Genomic DNA, 20684 nt, shown 5'->3' with positions numbered 1-20684 from the left:
ATCCCTTCAGGTGTCTGGGATTTGCAGTAAGGTGAATGGAGGTGCCATATACAGGCTCAGCAAGTATCAGAGGAGTTACAGATTTCAGGAGGAGAGGTAGATTTCAGTTTGGGGTATTTAAGTAGTGAGAGAGATGTAACACAACTGAGGAGATGTCAAGTAGACCAATAGGTTAATGGTCCAATACTTAAAAAGTGAGGCCTGGACTAGATGTGTAAGTTTGAGACTTGTTGGATAAGATCACATGGGGGAGAGTGTGGAGTGAGAAGAGGACACAGGACTGGGCCATATGGAACCCCAAAATTTTGAAGTGGGGAAGGAGGAGACACCAGCAAAGGAGAATGAGAAAGACTGACCAGCATGGTTGGAGGACAGCTGGGAGTGTGGTATCACAGAGCCCAGGGGAAGAGGGTTTGGATAAAAATAGAATAATCCACTATTTTGAATAGTGGATTATTGTGTATGTTCAGCTATAAGATGCAATTACCACAGCTTTAGCACAGTGTTAAACATACCGTGTTTATTGAATGAATGGGTAGCTTTCTATCTTTGGAAACCTAGCTCATGGTCACTAACAGAAGCAATGTTTATGTTCTACCACCCCAATTCATATCAGGGAATAAAATCTAAACATGAATTAAGAAGCTGTCTCAGAGGACAAATATTGAGCTTTGGCAGGAAAAGTTTGAAAAGGCATTGGAGAGATGATTAGAAGTGGGGATGATGAAGTGTGAGTTCTCCGTAGCCCTAGATCAGTCTATTCACCAAATCACATGGTCAGAAAGGGGTAGAGAGAGGGCAGCTGAGGAAGGAAATATATTCACGAAACAGAATAACATTATGCTCTTTAACTGCTGATGTGCTCATTGAGGCATTTCAATAAGCACTGGCAACATGCACTGACATTTGAAATCAGTGCTCCTTAGTTTTGTACCTACCCTTGCAGCAAATCCAACATGGTGAAGAGCTATTTCCTAAATAAATCAGAGGGCTTTAATTCTGTGCTCAGGAATCCCAGGAAATTTTGGTTGACAGTACCATGCGGTCTGTGGATTAAACAAATTATTGATGTTTGGCACCCAAAGTCTTTATTTATCCTTCATGTTGACTAGAACCATTTGCAGATAATAATGTTGGATACATAGTAGGAAAATTTGAAGAATGCAAGATGCATTATTCTCTTACTTTCTAAGATATTAGGCTCTCAATACCTCATATATATAAGGAAAGTATCTTTTTAAAAACTCATTTTCAAATTCATCCTTGTTGTAGTCATTGTATTTAATAGTTTCCTTTGCTTTTGGAAGTTAACACTTTTGCTCAGAGAGGGAAAATGGATATTTATAAGAGAAATATTAACAACTAGAACCTTTATGAGAAAAAGGCTGTAATAAGACAAAACAGTTGCTTTTAAGAGATGCAGGATTTATATAGAGCTTTATTACAAATCAGTTGCCTTGAGTTTTTGGTGAGTGGGGCAGAGAAGCAAAATGGGTGATAAATGGACATTATATTCGGAGTCTGGAGACTTGGTTTTGAATTTTAACTGTTGTTCTTAATGACCTGAATTCTCAGTTTTCTTGGGTATTGTTCTACTTTCTTTGGTTTTAATTCACTGTTCCTTTATACATTTATTGTGAAAGCTATATAAATGAATTATTTTCAGCCTTTTTTCTAATATATACATTTTCTTCTGGGTATAACTTAAATTGCATCCTACAGGTTTTGATTTGTCATATTTTTATTGACAATTAGTTAAAATTATTTTCTAGTACCTGTTGGGATTTCTTCTTTGATCCATGATTATTTAGAAGTGTACTACCTACTAGTCAGAGAATATGGTTGATTTTAATTTTTTGTAAGCTACTGAGATATTAATTTCTTATGAGTATGATTATTTACTTTTTTGGTATATATGTTCTATCAGATAAAGCTATATTAAACGCCCACTATGATTGTGGATTTATCTATTTTATTTTTTTAGTTCTGTTACTTTCTGCTTTATATGGTTTGAAGCTATGCTCTTATAGACATTCAAGGTTAGAATCATTATATCTTTTTGGTACAGTGTATAGTAATCCTTTTATATCGTAGTAAAATTTCTTTTTATATATAGCAAGGCTTCATGCTTTATATATATTGGTATATTTATATCAATTTTCTCTTGGTTACTGTTTGCATGTTAATATTTTCATGATTACATTTTCTATCTTTCTATATCTTTACATTTAAGGTATGTCTCTTATAAGCAGCATCTTTAATTAACCTATTTGGCAATCTTTGTATTTTAATTGGAGTGTTTAGTCCTTTTATGCACTTAATGTAAATATTGGTTATTTGGAGTTAAATCTACTATTTGTTCCAGAAGTTCTTTATTTCTTCTAATTTCTTGCCCTTTTTGTATTAATTTTTATTATTCCATTCCTCACTATTATTAGCTTGTTATTTATCCATTCTTTTACAGTTATTTTAGTTTTTGCCCTATGGATTAGAATATTTATTCGTTATTTGTAAAAGTCTAATATAAGTTAGTGCTTTTACCATTTCCCAGACAATTCAACGAACTTAGAATGCATTAATACTATTTAAAACCCTCCCATCGCTTTGTTTGCTATTGTGTATTTGAATTCTGTGTATACAGGCAGTCCTTGCTTTGCATGGTTCCCATATGCATGAGGTTCAGTTACCATTATTTAGTTAAATTTAAATAATAACTGGTTCCAACCACATGGTTCAAGTTTGTTACCACAATATATTAACTATGAATAATTGCATAAAGTACAAACTTTGCTGCCAGATCTTCAGTCCACGCATCACTATGTAAGTCACAGATGCACATCATGATAGGTGATCAATTACACTGCTCCTTTCAAAGTCATTGGTGATAGGTCACCTAGCATCTATTATTCAGTTCATACACAAACAATAAGGTGTGCAGTTGTGTTGCCTCCATGACTCTCAGTGATAAACCCACACAACATTTTATAAAAGAGGATAATTGAAAGAGGCAATTGACCAACAAAGATGGAAGAAACAAAGAAACAAAATGTGATAGTGCTGGAAGTGAAATTTGAATAAATGTAAATAGAATCATAGAAACTGCTAACCATGGGAACGTCCATAGTGCCACCATTTGAGAGACTCTAGACATTTAATAAGAGGAACTTAAGTGAAGGTGCATTATTGACATAAATAAGAAAAGTGGTTGTGAATAAAAGAATGAAGATGTCCCCAAAGAAAAAAAAGAACTTACATTAAAGGGACTCTCAGAAATATTTTGACATTGAAAGAACAGAGGATAGATATTGGAGACTGATCCAGACCTAGAAAGGAGTATGACAATTTGCCAAGACAGTGACGTGATACTCTCTTGTAAGTTATATATACAACAGAGAAAAATGTGTGTGCTATTCAAACTACTCTTGATAAGCTTTTTAGAAAGAAATAAAACATTTTACTTCTAAATGCTTCTAACGTTTAAAATTACAATGTGCTAAAAATATTAGTTTTACTATTTTTACTTTCCCCATGCATTTATAACCCAATAGTAAGAGAGATTTTAATGTTTTGACAAGAATTTTTGTCACAAAAAGTAATCTTTTTATCATTGATTAAGATCGCTTTGCACAGTTTCAGCATGCACAGTTTTATGATCCAACACTATCATGCAGAGCAAAGACTGCCTGTTTTTTAAACCCCATAAGACGTTTTGTTTTGTTTTGTACAGTCGAGGTTAATTTATATTTAGCTCTTTTGTTCGTTTGTTTTTGTTTTTTCATTTCCTCCTGTACCTCTGTGCTATCAGGTAGGATTATTTTCCTTTTGCCTTAATAATTCCCTTTAGCAGTTTCTTTAATATGAGCCTAATGGTGATGAATCCTCTCAGCTTTTGTTTGCTTGAAATGTCTTTCTTTTGTCTTCAATTTCAGAGAATCTTTTTGTTAGGTTGGCTGATATTTGCTGTTGTTATAAGTGTGGTTCTCCTTTTTGCAGATATCTTACTTTTTGCTTTGTGGATTCCATCATTTCTGTTGAAAAGTCAGCTTTCAGTCATGTTGTTACTTCTTTGAAAGTATTATGTATTTTTTTCTCTGGCTGCTTTTTATGATTTTCTCTTTCTTTGATTTTTTAGCACTTTTACTATGATGTGCCTTGTTGTGGTTTTCTTTGTATTTGTCCTTTAGGGGTTTGCAGTACTGCTTACATTTGTGACTTGATGTCTCATGAATTTTGGAAATTTTCTTTCAAATATTGCTTCTTTCATTCTTTCTCTTATTTTTCTTGGGATCCAGTAATAGGTATGCTAGACTTTTTAGTGTGCCACATATTTCTTTTTCTCTCCATGCTTCAGGTTGGATAAATTCTTCTGACCTAACTTCTAGGTTACTTCCTCTCTTTTGACCTATGTATATCTGTTGTTAAACTCATGTATTTAGGTTTTATTTTAGTTATTGAATTTTTAAATTCTAGAGTTTCCATTTGATCCTTTCAAAAATATTTTCCAGTTCTATTCTAAAATTCTCTATCTTGGCAATTAAATTTTTGAATGTCTTGATCATAGTTGTTTTAAAGTCTGTCTGATAACTCCAATATTTGAATCTCTTGTGGATCATTTTCTATTGTCTGTTTTCTTCTCTTGATTTTTGCCATAAATTCTTTATTTTTAATTTTTTTTTGTATGCTTGGTTATTTTTTATTGAAAGCTGAGCTTTAGTCTTTGTGAGGACTGATCTATTTCCCATTATACCTTACTTCTGGGAGGAAGCTCTTTTTGGCATCCCAGCTAAAATCCTTGGGTGTTTACCAGGAACCATCTCCTTAGTAAGCCTTGAACTCCAGTTTTTATTTCCCTAGCTCTATGAGACTGCCTAAACCTCTGGGCAGCCTCTCAGCTGTTGTTTACAGTTTAGAAAATACTTCAAGAGGAAAGTAATCAAATGTTGTTTTGGGGATTTGCTTCTCTCCCCTTAAGTTCTTGCTGCCTTCATAACACTCAAATACCTTTAAACAGATTTTTTTCCAGCTCCTCTAGTTGTTTTCAAACCAATGGTTGATATAATAATGTCCGCTAGCCTACCATAGCTGGAGACAACTTTCTGGGCCTCAGTATTCTTAACACATTATCGTCCGGGGGATTTTTGCAGAAACTAATACCTGTGGCCATAATACGTCTCTGGTCAAAAATGTGTTAAAGGCAGCATACTGTATTACATAGGGAAAGAAGATTTGAGTCACATATTTATGATGTAAAACCTCTGACCCTATCCATTAGTAACTCTGTGACCTAGGATAATGTATTTAGTCTCTCTACATTTATGCTTTTCTTAAATAAATAATACAAATGATAATCTCTACTTCACAGGGTTGTTTTTTGAAGGTTAAATAAATAAAATACTTAAATGTTCAGCATAATGTTTAGAACATACTAAGTATTCATAAATGATAAGTATTTTTGTTCTTCATCAAGAAAAGAGAGTTAATATTTCATAATACATGGCTGCTTAAAAGAATGTAATGTGATTATTTGTGTAAAATTTTTTATAGATTGCAAGGTACTACAGAAATAAAAACAGAATAATTATTTATGAAGTGTATTGATTGGTTTTATGTGGGAGGCACTGTGCTAAATGCTTACATGCATTATGTCATTCAATATTTATAAAAAGCATATTAAGTTGGAACTCTTATTACCATTATTTTACAAATGAGGAAACTGAGGTTAGGAAGGATTACATGACATGTCCAAGGTTAGATAATGAGATTGCTGTGACCTAACCACTAGACCACCAGGGAACATCAAGGTTAGACAATGACAGGCAAAGAAACCAGGGTTTTAACCCAACTCTGACCAACTCCAAAGCCAGAGCTCTTAACTCCACTCCTGTTCTAATCTCACAAGGCTACATTTCTCTTTCCTAAATGAGGGAAAAAAGTTAGTTTTTGCAGAAACTTGCACAGGCCCTGGAATCCAGTAGATGGTCAGTAAATATTTATTGACTTACTGATATCCATGTCAATAAAATCTGTTGACACAGTAGTAATAGAAAGAAATGACAATTCAAAAAGAGGACTTCTAATTTTGTCTTTAACTTCCAGCCATGCAAGTTAGAATTAGGATGAATTAACATAAACTGAGAGTGAGAACAAGTTAAGAATTGAATATAAATGGAAATTCTGACCCATGTTCTAGTTGCTATTGCCATCTGGAGCCCCCAAATTATCAATTAAGATTGGCTGTGGCTTGGATTCATGCTTCACTTTTCATTGTACTTACATGTGAGTCATTTTACTCAAATTGTAGAAGGAATGTGATTCCAGCCGCTGCAGAGTTGCATCTATTGACAAGTAGCTGAACATCACAAAAATATAAAACAAAGTAGAAAGTTAGTAGGGTTGTGAACTGCAAACATACTATTAATTTTGATGTAACTTCTTTGTCAGGGGCTTCCCAGGTCATGCAACATGCACAACCCTCATGGTTTCTCCCTAATTATGTTAAAATTAGTTATTACTTTTTTTAGATCCTGTTTTATCTGAAAGTTTCCCAATTCATTGGACCTATTCATTCTTCTGGTTTCGTTCAACAGATACTTCCTTTAGAAGCTTTCCCCAAATTTCCTGATTAGGTCAAATTTTGCATAGTATATCCTCATGGCACCATGAACTTCTCCTTCCACTAATTATCACAATGAAACTTTGCAAGTGTTTGGATGATATGTGATTGATGTCTCATTAGAGTGCCAGTTCTCTGAAATGGGGAACTGTCTGTTTCTGATGGACACTGAAGGTACACTCAAAGTACCTTTCATATTGCTTGTCATGTAGTAGACTTCCAATAATTATGGATTAAGTGAATGACTGAGTGAATGAATGAACAGGTGAGTTACTCAAAATAGCAGAAAATGAAAGACGTTAGAAAAGAATTCACCAATAAATAAGAGGCATTTTTAATGGAGTAGCTAATTGCATGAGGTCAGAGATGTAGTTACAAAGAAGATGAAGAAAAAGCCACATTTCTCTAGTGGAACATTCCATAGGGTGGTGACTATATATTCTCTCAAGACTTCTCTTCTTGATTTTGAGAGGCTGAAAACTCAATATTTATTTTGAACTTTGTAATTGAAAGGCAACACAAATAAGAGTTTTAAGTACTAAAAAGGAGAAAAGAGAAACTTCTAAATACAACTTGTCAAGAATACATAAGGGATGATGTTTCAAAAAGTCTCCTAAATTCTATCTTGTAATAAGAATGACTAATGCAGCCAAATTCAATGACTGCTTTTTATTGAGAGGCATTTCTATGACATTTGGGAAAATTAATGATTAACAGATGGTGTCCACCTGTGGCCATAGCAGAGCTTCTCAACCCTGGCCATACAACTGAAATATTTGGGAGGCTTTTAAAACATAAGATGTCCAAGACTCGGTCCAGGATAATTAATTCAGAGTATTTAAGGGATGGGGCAAACATTTTTATTTTTAAAAAGCTTCCCAGATGATTCTAATACGCAGGCAGGGTTAAGAACCACTGGCCTATAGTTTGAATTGAATCTGCCAATAAAATATTTTCATTAATACAATTTTTATAAGAGGAGTGCTGACTGTTCCATTTGAGTGTTTTTCTCATGGGTATTGTGTGTATTCTAAAGGTCCTGTGCTTTCTGTTGTGAATTATCTATTCTCTAAACAATGATCCTTTGATTTATCAGGTCTCCCAAGTCATTGCCACTTGTAGATAACATTACATAAATTATTTTGATCCAAATATCATACCTCTAACATAGAGGAAACCACTGAAGATGTTGAAAAGAATTAATTTATCGTGTAGAGATTGTGGGGATTTATAATGGATGAAGCTGAGCCATCTGAAGGACAAGATTAATTTTGAAGGCTGCAAACTTGTTTTCCTAACTTTGCATCATATCCACTGCTCCAAATTTTCTCCCGAATTTCTTAGTTTAGGAGGTGCAAAGCTTTCTTAAGGTTTTAGTCATTCAGCACATGTCATGATCACTGAAGTTCCAATTTCTCCAACTGAATGATACCTCCTTAGAGGACTCTTATAGCTTGGTTGCGAAGACAACATATAGGAACCATTTATTCAGTGGGATAAGAGCAGTGATTCCCTACTTGCTTATCCCATTTTTATAATCAGGAAAAATCAGATCCCACCTCCTCCTCATATTTCTTCTAAGCATGCAAGTCTCATGTAATAACTAGAGTAACCATATCATTAATCATCCACAATAGGATATTTTTGTGAGTTAATGCAGGGTGCTATTAATAATTATGCCAGAATAATAGGTGGGAATTTGTACTGTTCCAGGCAAAGCTACCTGGTGATCTCTTGCCCCATAGATGTGACAGCTCCCTAACTATTATTTAGGTATGTGTGTATGCTTTCATTCAACAAATATCTATTAAACATTCACTATATGTCAGTAAATGAGCATTGACCATTCAGACCTGTTCCCTAGCTTCAAGGAACTCACAGTAGTGGGAGATACAGACAGGTAAATGGGATTAATATGTAGAGTGATAAATTATCTGATGGGGTTCAGGGCACACTTAACCCAGACTGGAGAATCTAAACATAGTCTCCCTGGAAGAGTCCTCATCAGGACCTTCAAATCTGCCTGGATGTCCTGAATATCCCAGTCAAACTTCCTTCTTTTATTGCCCATCATTTTATTTCAAACCTTCTCAAATTTCTAACTCTGCCCTTTCTACCCAAATATTAGTAGATAATCTTTTTAATAATTTGTAGAAAATATTGAAACCTTGAGATGAGAATTCCTGGAATCCCCCTCTAATAAGCCTATTAATTTACCTGCACCTGCCCCATCTCTAACTACTATTTCTCGTTATAGTACAAAAGGTGTCCATCTTCCTGTAAAAGGTCAATCCCTCTATTTGGACCCCATTCCCTCCTGCCTTCTTAGGGACCTCATGTTCTTAAAATTGTTCTTTCTTCAGTTTTTTTTTAAGCCTCTCCTCTTTGATGCCTTTCCCTGATCCCAGTTACTTCTACCTGTTTATGACTCTCAAGTCTTAATCTCTACCAAAATCTCTCCTGAGTGCCCCTACATACCCAGAATTTCCAGTTCTCCTTAGTCTACTTTGATTTTTTTTTCCTTTTTGCCATATCCATATTCCCTTCTGTATTAATTTATTATGTTTTTGGTTCCTTGCCTATTTCTTTTCGTTCGAATGTGAACTCCACAGGGGCATGGCTCTCTGTGCATTTGTTCCCTGATGTATCCCTACCTCTTGGAAAAATGATTGATATATACCAGGGACTGAATAAATATTTCTTGAATGAATTAATAAAAGAATTTTATCCTGATATCTATTAGACATAGCTGCTGGATGCCTCAAAGGCACCTCAAATGCCACAGGCCCCAAATTGAATTCCTAACTTACCCCCTGTCCCTCCACAGCAAATGCACAGAAAACTTCTCTACCTTGGCAAATGTGCTCATCAACCACACAGGTGTCCTAGTCAGAAATGTCGTTGAAATTCTCCGTTTCCCCCTTCAAAATCAACCAACTTTTAAGTTTGTCCGCTCTCCCTTATTTCTCAAACCTGGCCACTTTTTCTTTATTCCCACTCAGCCTTCACCATTCAACCTGCCGTTCCCTCTCCCCAGGCACTGCATCGACCTCCTCACTAACTTCCTGTCTCCAGCCTTGCTCCACTTCCACCCCTTTTCCATAGCCCAGCCAGGGAATATTTCTAAAACATCTGATCTCTCACTTCCCTGCTTATAATCGTTCTGTGGCTTGGTCCTTAGGGAAGATTTCAAACTCCTTCAAATGATTCACAAGGTCCTGTACTCGCTTCCCTCCCAATTTTGTTTTTCTCTACTGTCCCCACTCCCAGCCTCAACAAACTTATTTTTAACTTCACTGACATCCCTTTTCTCTTCTGCATGGAACTATCTTTCCATCTTTTGTTTTTTGGCCAGATAATACACATTGCAAATTAGGCACCATTTCCTCCAGGAAGCCTTCCCTGACCCCACCCCATATCCAGGTAACAAACCTCTCATATGAGTTCCCAGGTCACCCTAGAACTGACCCCATCATGGCACTTATCACTCTCTTAGGAAGGAAACTGGAGGCTCCATAAGTATTGTCTACTGTTGTACGTGACACATCTAGCAAAGCGCCAGGCACAAAGTAGGGCTCAATAAATATTCATTGAATGAATGAATGAATGAATATAGCCAAGTAGAGACACCAAATAGGCAATTGTATAGGGGAGATCAGGGAAAAGGAAGAGCTAAAGGGGAATTTGAGGCTTTTAGCTTTCAGACCACTAAATGGTGCTGCTGTTACAAGAAGGAGTAGAGAGGGAACAGTTTAGGAGGAAGATGATGAGTTTATTTTGGATATGTTGTTTGAAGTGTCTGTGGGACATCAAGGTGACACTATTTGGAAGGAAGTTTGTAATACAGGCCTGAGCTGCAGGAACAACTCAGGGCTAGAGATACTCATTTAGGAATTAGTTGTATTAGGTAATAGTGAAGCCAAAGGAATGGGAGTTTTCATTCAAGGTGCGGAGGGTACAAAGGAATTAGGACAAAATAAACAAAGAACTGGTATGTAAGTAACTGAATGAAATGAAATGAAATGAAACAGGAATCCAGGAGAGGAAATTGAGGAAGAGTAGTCAGGATAAGATGTTAAAAAGAGGGAGAGAACAACAGCAGGGAAACCAAAGGAGGCAAGAATTTGAAAAAGGAAGGGCTGGTAGAAAAAGAAAAAACTGCAGAGATGTTCAGCTGGGATGGTTTCTCAGTCTCAGCACTACTGACATTGTAGACTAGATAATGCTTTGTTGGAGGTGGGGGGCATCCTATGCCTTGTAGGATGTTGAGTAGATCCTTCACCTCTACCCCTTAGGTGACAGTAGCACCCTTCTCTCCAGTTGTAACAACCAAAAACATCAAACGCTCCTGACATGACACAATGGACACTCAATAAATGGTAATGAAATGAATAAATTTAGCCAGAGACCACACGGGCTGGTGGTAATGTCATTGGTAGGCCTGGATTATCTGCATTGCTTGTCAGAATCAACTAAATGAAATAAAGACCTGGCTCATTTCAGACACATACACTCTTTGTCAATGCAACATGGAACCCCTTTTTCTCCTCACTCTTGAGTGTATAGCAATTCAGTTTTCTACGATTTCAAATTTTCAAATTAATTTTAATTATTTTTTAAAGTGAGAAGTCTGAAATCACTGGCTACATTTATGACAAAATGTAAACGTTTGTACTAGTGGTGAAAAGAAAATCAAGAATTGGTAACTGGGATAGATAGATTAGAGATAGATATAGAGATCTGTTTATGGGAGAGATTCCTGGCTAAGGTTTTGCCACATCTCAAAATATATTGAAATACATCAAGAATTATTAAATTCTTAAGGCCAAAGGAATTTAAATTTACTTTAGGTTTAAAAAATCATTTAGGAATTAGGGAATAAATATGTAGCCAAATCAAATAAACATCTTGTACATAAACTTCATATATATTGGAAATGTAGAACGTTATTGACTTATGCAAGTGCGATATATAACAAGTATTTTTCTTGATAGAACACATTCAGAAAATAACACGTCACAATTGCAAACTTCTCTTTATATTAAAAAAAATTGACTTACATCCTGGAAATATTGGGCAGATTTGAAAATGCATGACTGGGAATGGTTTTCAGATGAGTCTCTATAAACTTCCTATGAAAATAACAGTTACACAATTAGAGTTTAAATCATTAGACTTTTCTAGTAACCCACCTTAATTATACAGAACACATTATTAGAAGTATGACAATCCTTACAATGTATACTTTATCATACATAAGCAAGAAAACAATTTTTCCCCCAACAAAACAAGAATTGAGAGTGAGAATCAAATGCAGACAATAAGTCTTCAAAATTTGCCTTTGAATTATCAGTGAACTAGTATGCCTTGTATAACATCATATTTAATTTGTTAATGGAAGGGCAACATAATATATTCATAAGTTTATTAGGACTACTGAATTCACGGTCAATGGAAATATCTTGAAATGCCACCAGAGTATGTATTAAGAGGATTAAATGCACTTGATATATCTTAAAGATTAAATATAGTGGTATGATTATAATCTTTTTGCCCAAGCAAAGGTCTCTTCAACCATTACCTTGATCTTATCGTCAACTTGCTGCAATTTGGAAATAAATGACTGACAAGGAGCTAATTCTTCTCGGGATCATGATGTCTTTGTTGCATATGCAACCAAAAGGTTGTGCCTTTTCTTCCAGTGTGCTTTTTTGTTACTTTTCAGAAGGCGGAGAGTGGTTTCCTTACTCAATGAGACCTCTTTATGCATTCCAGTATGTCTCCACCTTGATCCTCCATTTTTTATTGTCTTTCTTTGTTATAGCAACTGCTTGAATAGAATTCTGTATGGAGAAAGGTGTACTTACTGTTCTAAGCTGGCTTTGCAAAAAGCCAATGCCTCACCGTGCTTATCCTCTTCTCCGCGGGTCTGTTTTTACCATTTAAATGTTGGTAATTACACACTGTTCATTTGCTACCTTTTTAAAAGACATCATACTGAGATTGTGTATTTTTCCTTCTAGGCTACAGGGTTTTTTCTCTGTAATCTATTTCCTTGATCTATGTACTCTTTGAACTACTAATTTTTGCAGTGATTGAAATATATTTAGAATTTCTGGTTTCTGGTTCTGCATGACTGGAGCCTGGAAGTCACCCCTCCCTCCTAACAGTAAGCAAAAAGTTGAACAGACTGAAAAATCAACAGCTCTTCTTGGATCTGTGGGACAGGGGAAGACATAGGGCAAACCACTGTCCCCAGGACTGGAGAGACAGGTAGATACAAGGAGTCCCTACTTCCCAGAGCAGAGACTCATGAGCAAAAACTATAAGGGGGAACCAGTGCCAGGGTAGGGTAGGAAAACCTGAGCTGTGATTGACCAATTGCCAGAGGTGCAGTGCAGACAACTCTGAGAGTTGGAAATTCTAGGAGAACCTAGTCACAGGCGACTTCCACAATTTTGTGAGATTTACCTCCAGGAGTTCCACAAGATTCTAAGAGTAAACACTAGGGAAAAATCCCTTTGTGCTTCTGTCACAGGGACGGGAAAAGGAACCATCTGGAAATACAGTTGACCCTTTAACAATGGAGGGGTTAGTTAGGGGCACCAATGCCCACACAGTCGGAAATCCACGTATAACTTTATAGTTGGCCTTCAGTATCTGCAGTTCTGCACCTGCAGATTCAACCAACCACTGCTGGATCAAGTAGTATTGTAGTATTTACTACTGAAGAAAATCCACGAATGAGTGGACCCATGCAGTTCAAAGCCATGTTGTTCAAGGGCCAACTGTACATCAGAGCACTCTGTTTTTTTTAACAAGGCCTACCCTCAGGGGAAACTAGTTATCCAGACCCTGTGGAAGGGAAATACACAACTCCAGCTCACTCTGGCCATTCTGTCCTACCTAGGGGGGAGAGAAAAAAACTGAGAAACACTTGTGAAGTTCACATTCCAGAGGCATAGGCTCACTAAAATACCTAATCACAGGAATATAGAACACTACCGCTCCCCTGACATCTTATCACCATGTTACTAAGACCTATTTATAGCCATTCCTTTTACCCAGTACATCATGTCTGTCTATCAAGAAATACATCTGTAACTTACCTAATCAAAGCCTCAGTAAAACCAAATTAATTTATAAAAGGGGGCAGAGGGAGGCAACCTGAATGATAAAAGGGTAGATTGTCAGCCCTTTGCAACACTGGTGATTCAGCATAAAGTGCAATATGCCTTCATATGTTTCCAGAAATTCAGGTCCCATAGATTACCTGTACTCCCTCACAGGTCTCCCACTTACATTCCCTTAATTGGATTGATTAAAAGCCTGTTGGTCCAGATCCAAGTTTCTGAAGTTAAAAAGAAATGAGAATAACAAGTCATTGGGACTAAAATCTCCCAGTAAAATTGGGCCATGCCTAAGAAAAACAAAAGATAAGGTACACACCTGTTGGGTATCACCCAAAGAGACTTACTTAAGCTCACAGATAGTCTTACTTATAGAGCATGTCCTAAGGCATGGATATTGAGGGCATATTTATCTAAGATTTTGCACGCTGCTTGTGGGTAATGCGGATTTAATTTGTAACTTTCATTGGCTAAAAATTTGGGGGTTTATTCTGTCTTTAAAAGTAAAGAAACGATACTTAATTTAAAAGAAAATTAGAGTAACAATGGTTTCAGAGAAGTTTGACTTGGAACAGAAATAACATCTAAATGCAATTTAATAGCCTTTGGTTAAAGTTTCAAATAATGTTTATATCATTTTCCAATATATGAATTTCTGAAATTTGTAATACACGTTTCTTGGATTCTCTCTTTCTCTTTCACACACGTAAACACATACACACTTTAAGTCAGAACAAAGATCTTTTACCTACTACTGAGTTGGTTGTAGTTGATGGAGTTCAGGACACACTATCCCAAAACATATTGTGTTGGCATACTGAATACTTTAAGCTGGAGGAATCTGAGAAGCAGAGGTGTAGGAAGGATTCTCTGACTCCCCTTCACACTCTGAAGCAAGCCCTAAGACCCTCATGTGAGAGGTGCCCTCCCCGGAGGAAAGGAGCAGCCTTATCACAGAAGACAGAGGGATGCCGAGGGGATTCTGAATGAACAGACCTTGCAAATTTCCCCTAGTTTACTATTCTCAGTTCATACCCCTTTGTCCTATCACATTTTCCCACCACTTTCCTATCTTCATTAAACCTAGCATAAGAATGCTCAAGTTTAATCACTTCTTCAAGTCTTCATTTCTTCATAAATGCTCCCATGTCATGTAAAACTTGCATTAAATATATTTGTATGCTTTTCTCTTGCCACTCTGTGTTTGGTTACAAAGCCCTAGCTGAGAACCTAGAGGAGTAGAAGGGAAATATTTTTTTTTCTCACCAAATGCAGAACGTGTTTTAAAAGACAATCATTTTTGAAATGCTAACATTTTGCTTGATTGCACAAACAAGATATTCTTCTCAGCCAGATTTCTCATCAAAGAAAGCCACCCATATAAATGCACGGATAAGAATTACGTATCTCAGTACAGCTGTCTTACTAATGATACAATATGCACAATATTCTTTCCATTGTCTATATTTTCAAAAGCAGAACTTTATTCAAAGTTTTTTTTTTTTTTTTTTTTTTTGCTTTACGCGGGCATCTCACTGTTGTGGTCTCTCCTGTTGCGGAGCGCAGGCTCAGCAGCCATGGCTCACGGGCCCAGCTGCTCCGCGGCATGTGGGATCTTCCCAGACCGGGGCACGAACCCATGTCCCCTGCATCGGCAGGCGGACTCTCAACCACTGCGCCACCAGGGAAGCCTGTGATTACTGCTTTAAAAGCAGATGGGAGAGGAAAGAAAGCAAATGATTGTAATTATTTGGCCAAAATGTTTTATTTTACTTTCAGAATACATTTTGAATATTTTTGAAGAGAAAAATACATATCTAAGAGTATATTCTTTTGATAAATACATTAGAAAAGCTTCAAGGTGTTATACTATTATCCAAAGGATTAGCATCAAAATAATGTTTATTTCGTATGAAAATACACCAGGTACAGAAGAGACTCTGCTTTTTTATTTTTTTTTGATGGTTCAAAATAAGAAGGCAATGATTATTCTCTCTAAAATAGAATGAAAAAACTCAGAAGGCTTACTTTATACAAATAGTACCAGTATTTACTATTAATGACTAAGGCATCACATATAAATCATTGGGGAAAAAAGTTTACAGCTATAGTTTTGTATCCTAAGTGGACTATGTACATTTAATAGTTAAACAGGTTGGCTTTAAGATATGGAAATTACAAGAGAGAATAAATATTTAAGCTGCTGATGTAATTTAATTTGTTTTTCTAAGACTTATTTAACCAAGAAGTATCAGTGAGAATATGACTTAGAGTCAAATGTTTCCTTTGGGCTTTGAGCAGGCAAGATTTATATTTCTCAAATATCTGCATTTGGAAGCTGCAGTGCAGAAATCGAAATTCATGTGAGATGCCACTGATTGACTTACAGATTTTGCCGAATAGGATCCAGTTTTAAGTACCGTCTTTGTTCTTGCAGTAGCGATGGAAGAGGGAAATCTGATTAATGCTACTAAAGAGAGCAGATAGTTCTCTATGTTCCAAAAAGAACAGTTAGCGCAATTAAATTTTTCACAGTAATCTTGCATGATAGTAGGCTCATTTCACTGAAATTTTATCAACATTCCAGCGTCTTGTATTTTACAAGGTTTCTGGACTCATAATACATAGTTTGTGTGTCAGTGTGTACATGTGGGTGAGGTTTTAATTAAGCAATGCTTCAGGTTTCCCATTACAGCCTTTACTTGATAAAGAATGTGGAGTATGAGGAGATGAGCCAGACTGAATCTCATGAGTTGAGAATCCCTGCTGATCTTCTTTGCCATGGCTGAGCTTGTGTGGTCCAGAAACACCAAACTTTTCACTTGTGTGTCACATTTTTGGTCTCTTGGCAATCAGGCTGAGAATATTTTATTTTTTTATAAATTTATTTATTTATTTTTGGCTGCGTTGGGTCCTCATTCCTGTGTGCGGGCTTTTCTCTAGTTGCTGTGAGCGTGGGCTACTCTTCGTTGCAGTGCGCGGGCTTCTCACTGCAGTGGCTTCTCTTGTTGTGGCTCATGGGCTCTAGAGCACAGGCTCAGTAGCTGTGGCGCACGGGCTTAGTTGCTCCAGGGCGTGTGGAATCTTCCTGGACCAGGGCTTGAACCCATGTCTCCTGCATTGGCAGGTAGATTCTTAGCCACTGTGCCACCAGGGAAGCCCAGGCTGAGAATATTTTGTGATTCTGCACCAAGCTTGTTTGTTTAATATTGTCATCGGCATTTCTTTGTTTTTTTTTTTTTTTTTTTTTTGGCATCCTAACCACTGGACCGCCAGGGAATTCCCTTGTCATCTGCATTTCAAGGGCTCCTTTTTATTTATTTTTTTAGTTAAAAAAAATTTTAGGAGAAAGTATTTTTTATTCAGAATTACATTAATTCTATTTTTAACAGCTTTGTGGAGGTTAATTGACATACAAAAAACTATACATAATTAATGTATACAATGTAATGAGTTTGGCCATATGCACCCATATGGGTTTCATGCACCCATGAAACCACAATAAAGGGAATAGACATATCTATTGCCTCCAAAAGTTTCCTGTGTCCCCTTTTCTTTGTTTGTTTTTTCTTGGTTTTCGCGTGTGTGTTAAGAACATTTAACATGAGATCTACCTGCTAAACAAATCTTTAGTGAACAATACATTATTGTTAACTACAGGCACTGTGTTGACTAGCAGATCTGTAAAACCTCCTTTTTATTAAATACCTGTTTCAATCAACTGATAATTCATTTAGATGTGCCAAGTGTGACCATAAAAAGTACTGGCAGTAGAAGAAGAGAGAATTGGTGCAAATAATCCAGATACTTATATATTGTGAAGTTGTACCCTATAAACCGGACAATATTAAATATGACATTTATTGTTTTCCCATTGTTTCTACTTGGCTGAGAAAAAAATTCTCATTGGTGAATTTGTTTTACCACTGTGCCAATTTTTTTTTTTTCTAACTCTGTGGTGAGTTGTGAGAGAGTGCAGCAAGCACAGGGATTAATATCAGGGATGTAGACCCAGAAGAATCACACAGTCAAATAGTTGGCACTCTCTACATAGAGGCCGTATGTTTAAGTATGAACAAATTTTAATCTGTACTAAGTTGTGTTTTCTGGTTTTGGTGGTAGAGTGGGATTTCAGTCAGGGCTGCTGCTGAATTATTTACAAACAGTACAAAAATACCAGGTGATGCCTGCAGCGCAAGGTGTGAAACTGCAATACCCAGATTCCAGAGGCGCCTATGAGTCATCATTTTGGGACAGACAGTTTCCGTTTGGGCTTTAATTTTTGTGATTCGAGACTTAGAAACCCAAGCAATGGCCTGACAGATCTGGCTTATGGAAATTGTCCAGCTTACGTCATCTGGGAGAGAGTTTTCTATTTATGATGCTTGGTTTCCAGATTGAAAAATACATATTTAATTTAGTTTTATTTCATTTGGGATACTTATTGTATTGAAATTTTTTCACAAGTATAATTTGTGTCCAGTAAGATGCACAAATCTTAAATGTCTACTTAGCTACTTAAGGGTATACCAGTGTGTCAATGAAAAAATTAATCAATAGTCAGTCTAAGAATGAAATGGAAATTTTTATTTGAGCCAGTCTAAGAATTATAACCCAGGACACAGTCTCTCAGAGAGCTTTGAGAACTGCTCTGAAGAGGTAAAGGGGAAGGCCAGTATACATTGGATCTTGGTGAATGGGGTATATACAATCAAACACACATCTCAGTAGAAATTTGCTGCTAGTCACGAGGAACAGACGTCTTAGTTAATGGTTTAGTGCTTTTCTAAGTATGGGAAGATGCAAGAATCCAGGTTTATAAAAACTTTCCCCTGAAAATATCTATCTGAAGGTCTGTTCTGCCAGTTTTCCCAAAGCACAGAGTGCCTCTTCCTGATCTTCGCCATGAATTCCTTTCAAGGTGTATTGCAGGTCAGCGACTGCAGTGGCTAATGTGTAGGCCTGGATAGTGGACAACATTCTTTCTTTCTTTATTTTTATTATTATTATTTTTTGCGGTACTTGGGCCTCTCACTGTTGTGGCCTCTCCCGTTGCGGAGCACAGGCTCCGGACGCGCAGGCTCAGCGGCCATGGCTCGCGGGCCCAGCCGCTCCGTGGCACGTGGGATCCTCCCGGACCGGGGCATGAACCCGTGTCCCCTGCATCGGCAGGCGGACTCTCAACCACTGTGCCACCAGGGAAGCCCAACATTCTTTATTTTATAATCCCTTCCCTTTCGGTCTTAATTTCAACCAAGGTTTGGGAGGCATTTCATGAGCAATTTGTCCCACGGTGCTAGGAATGCTCACCCCCAGGTCAGGTGAGGATTTCGTTGATAGGCCGTTCAGTGTGCTGTTACTGAAGCAGGCCCTGTTAACAGCAGCCCAAATCCTCTGGACTACCTGTCTGTCGGGGTCCAGGAAATGGTTCCCTCTTGTTGCTGCTTCTCATAATTAGAGTTACACTATTACAGCAATTGATCTTAGAATTATAAATTTGATCAATTAGATTTCAAGGTGCCTAATCATCATTAATTTTATCTGAGCCTCAGTCACACATCTGGTAATATAAGAAACAATAATCTTGTACAATTAGGCAGAATACAAGTATATGACTAGTAATATTAGTAGGTCATCCGTTAAGTATTTAAGCTAAGAACTTCCACTGGGTGTGGGCCAGTATCTCCCCAGGTCGTGTGAATAGTCTGTTCCACACCAATAGCTATCTTTAAGGGAAATGATACACTGGCAATGTACATACAGTTCACCAGAGATGTCTGCACGTACAGGGGAGTAGTGAGTCATTGTGACTCCTTCTAGGATTGAGAAAGGAATGTTATCTTCCGAGGAGTTACATGGCTGGCGCCAGAAGGAGAAAATTGATCTTTAGGGTTGAGCAGTTATTTCTGCTGTTGGGGAGGTCTGGTTAACCTATAATGTAGACACACAATGTGCACTAGAGGGGAGGGAGGAGGCCAAAGGGCAGAGAAAAATTTTATGTTTAAATTTTTCTTGTCTTACCTTAAAATATGAATTTTTATTTCATCCAGTATAGGTAGGTATACTTATACTTTACATATGAACACATACATCCATGTGACGAGGACCTAGATCAAAATATAGAATATCTCCATCATCTGAGAAAGTTCCCTTGTGCCCCTTTCCAGTCAGTAACCCCGTCCCTCTCAGATTGCTCTTTTTGTTAACTTCACATAAATGTAATCATACATTAGCCACCCTTTTCTGTCTGGCTTCTTTTGTTCAACATAATGGTTTTGAGATTCGTCCATGTTGTTGCCTGTATCAGTCATTCTTTTTTATTGCTAACTATGAATACACATCATTTATTTATTCATTCTATAATTGATATTTTTCCAATTGGGGTTATTATGTTTAAAGCTTCTATGAACATCCGTGTGCCAATTTTTTATGGGCATATACAATCACTGCTCTTAGGTAAATACCTAGGAGTGGGATTTATGAATCATAGGTAAATATATACTTAATTATAACAAAAACTGCTGGTTTCCAAAGTGACTGTACCATGTTCCCTCTTACCAGTGATGGATGGGAGTTCCCGTTAACTCTGCATCCTCACCAACACCTGGTATTATCTGTCTTTTAAATTTTAGCCAGACTGGTAGATGTGTATGTAAATACCAATTGGTATTTACCAATACCACGTGATTGGTATTTTTAACGGCTAAAGGATTTGGAGATATGCACAGTCATGTAAAAAAGTATATTTGTAAACCCAAGTGTGAAGGTTAATTTTGTGTGTCAACTTGACAGGGCCATAGAGTGCCCAGGTATTTGGTTAAACATTATTCTGGTTGTGTCTGTGAGGGTATTTCTGGAGGAGGTAAACATTTGAATGAGTAGGCTGAGGAAAGTAGATTTCCCTCCCCATTGTGGATGGACCTCATCCAATTCACTGAAGG

The 20684-nt window shown here is 36.9% G+C and overlaps 1 protein-coding gene across 2 annotated transcripts in view; it reads right to left on the bottom strand.

Annotated features, from left to right (window-relative positions):
• Nucleotides 1-20684, bottom strand: part of TSHR (thyroid stimulating hormone receptor) — a 166915-nt gene that overhangs the window by 61602 nt on the left and 84629 nt on the right. For both annotated transcript variants that reach the window (XM_030848698.3, XM_060293646.1), the window contains exons 2-3: nt 11674-11745; nt 6275-6349 (exon numbers count right to left, since the gene is read on the bottom strand). In XM_030848698.3, coding sequence (XP_030704558.1) covers nt 6275-6349; nt 11674-11745 — 147 coding nt within the window. The remainder of the gene's footprint in view (nt 1-6274; nt 6350-11673; nt 11746-20684) is intronic.

The sequence above is a fragment of the Globicephala melas genome, chromosome 2, assembly GCF_963455315.2.
Source record: "Globicephala melas chromosome 2, mGloMel1.2, whole genome shotgun sequence".
NCBI classification, from domain to species: Eukaryota; Metazoa; Chordata; class Mammalia; order Artiodactyla; family Delphinidae; genus Globicephala; species Globicephala melas.
Note: the sequence above shows the minus strand (reverse complement) of the source record. Positions and strands in the feature narration are given on the sequence as shown.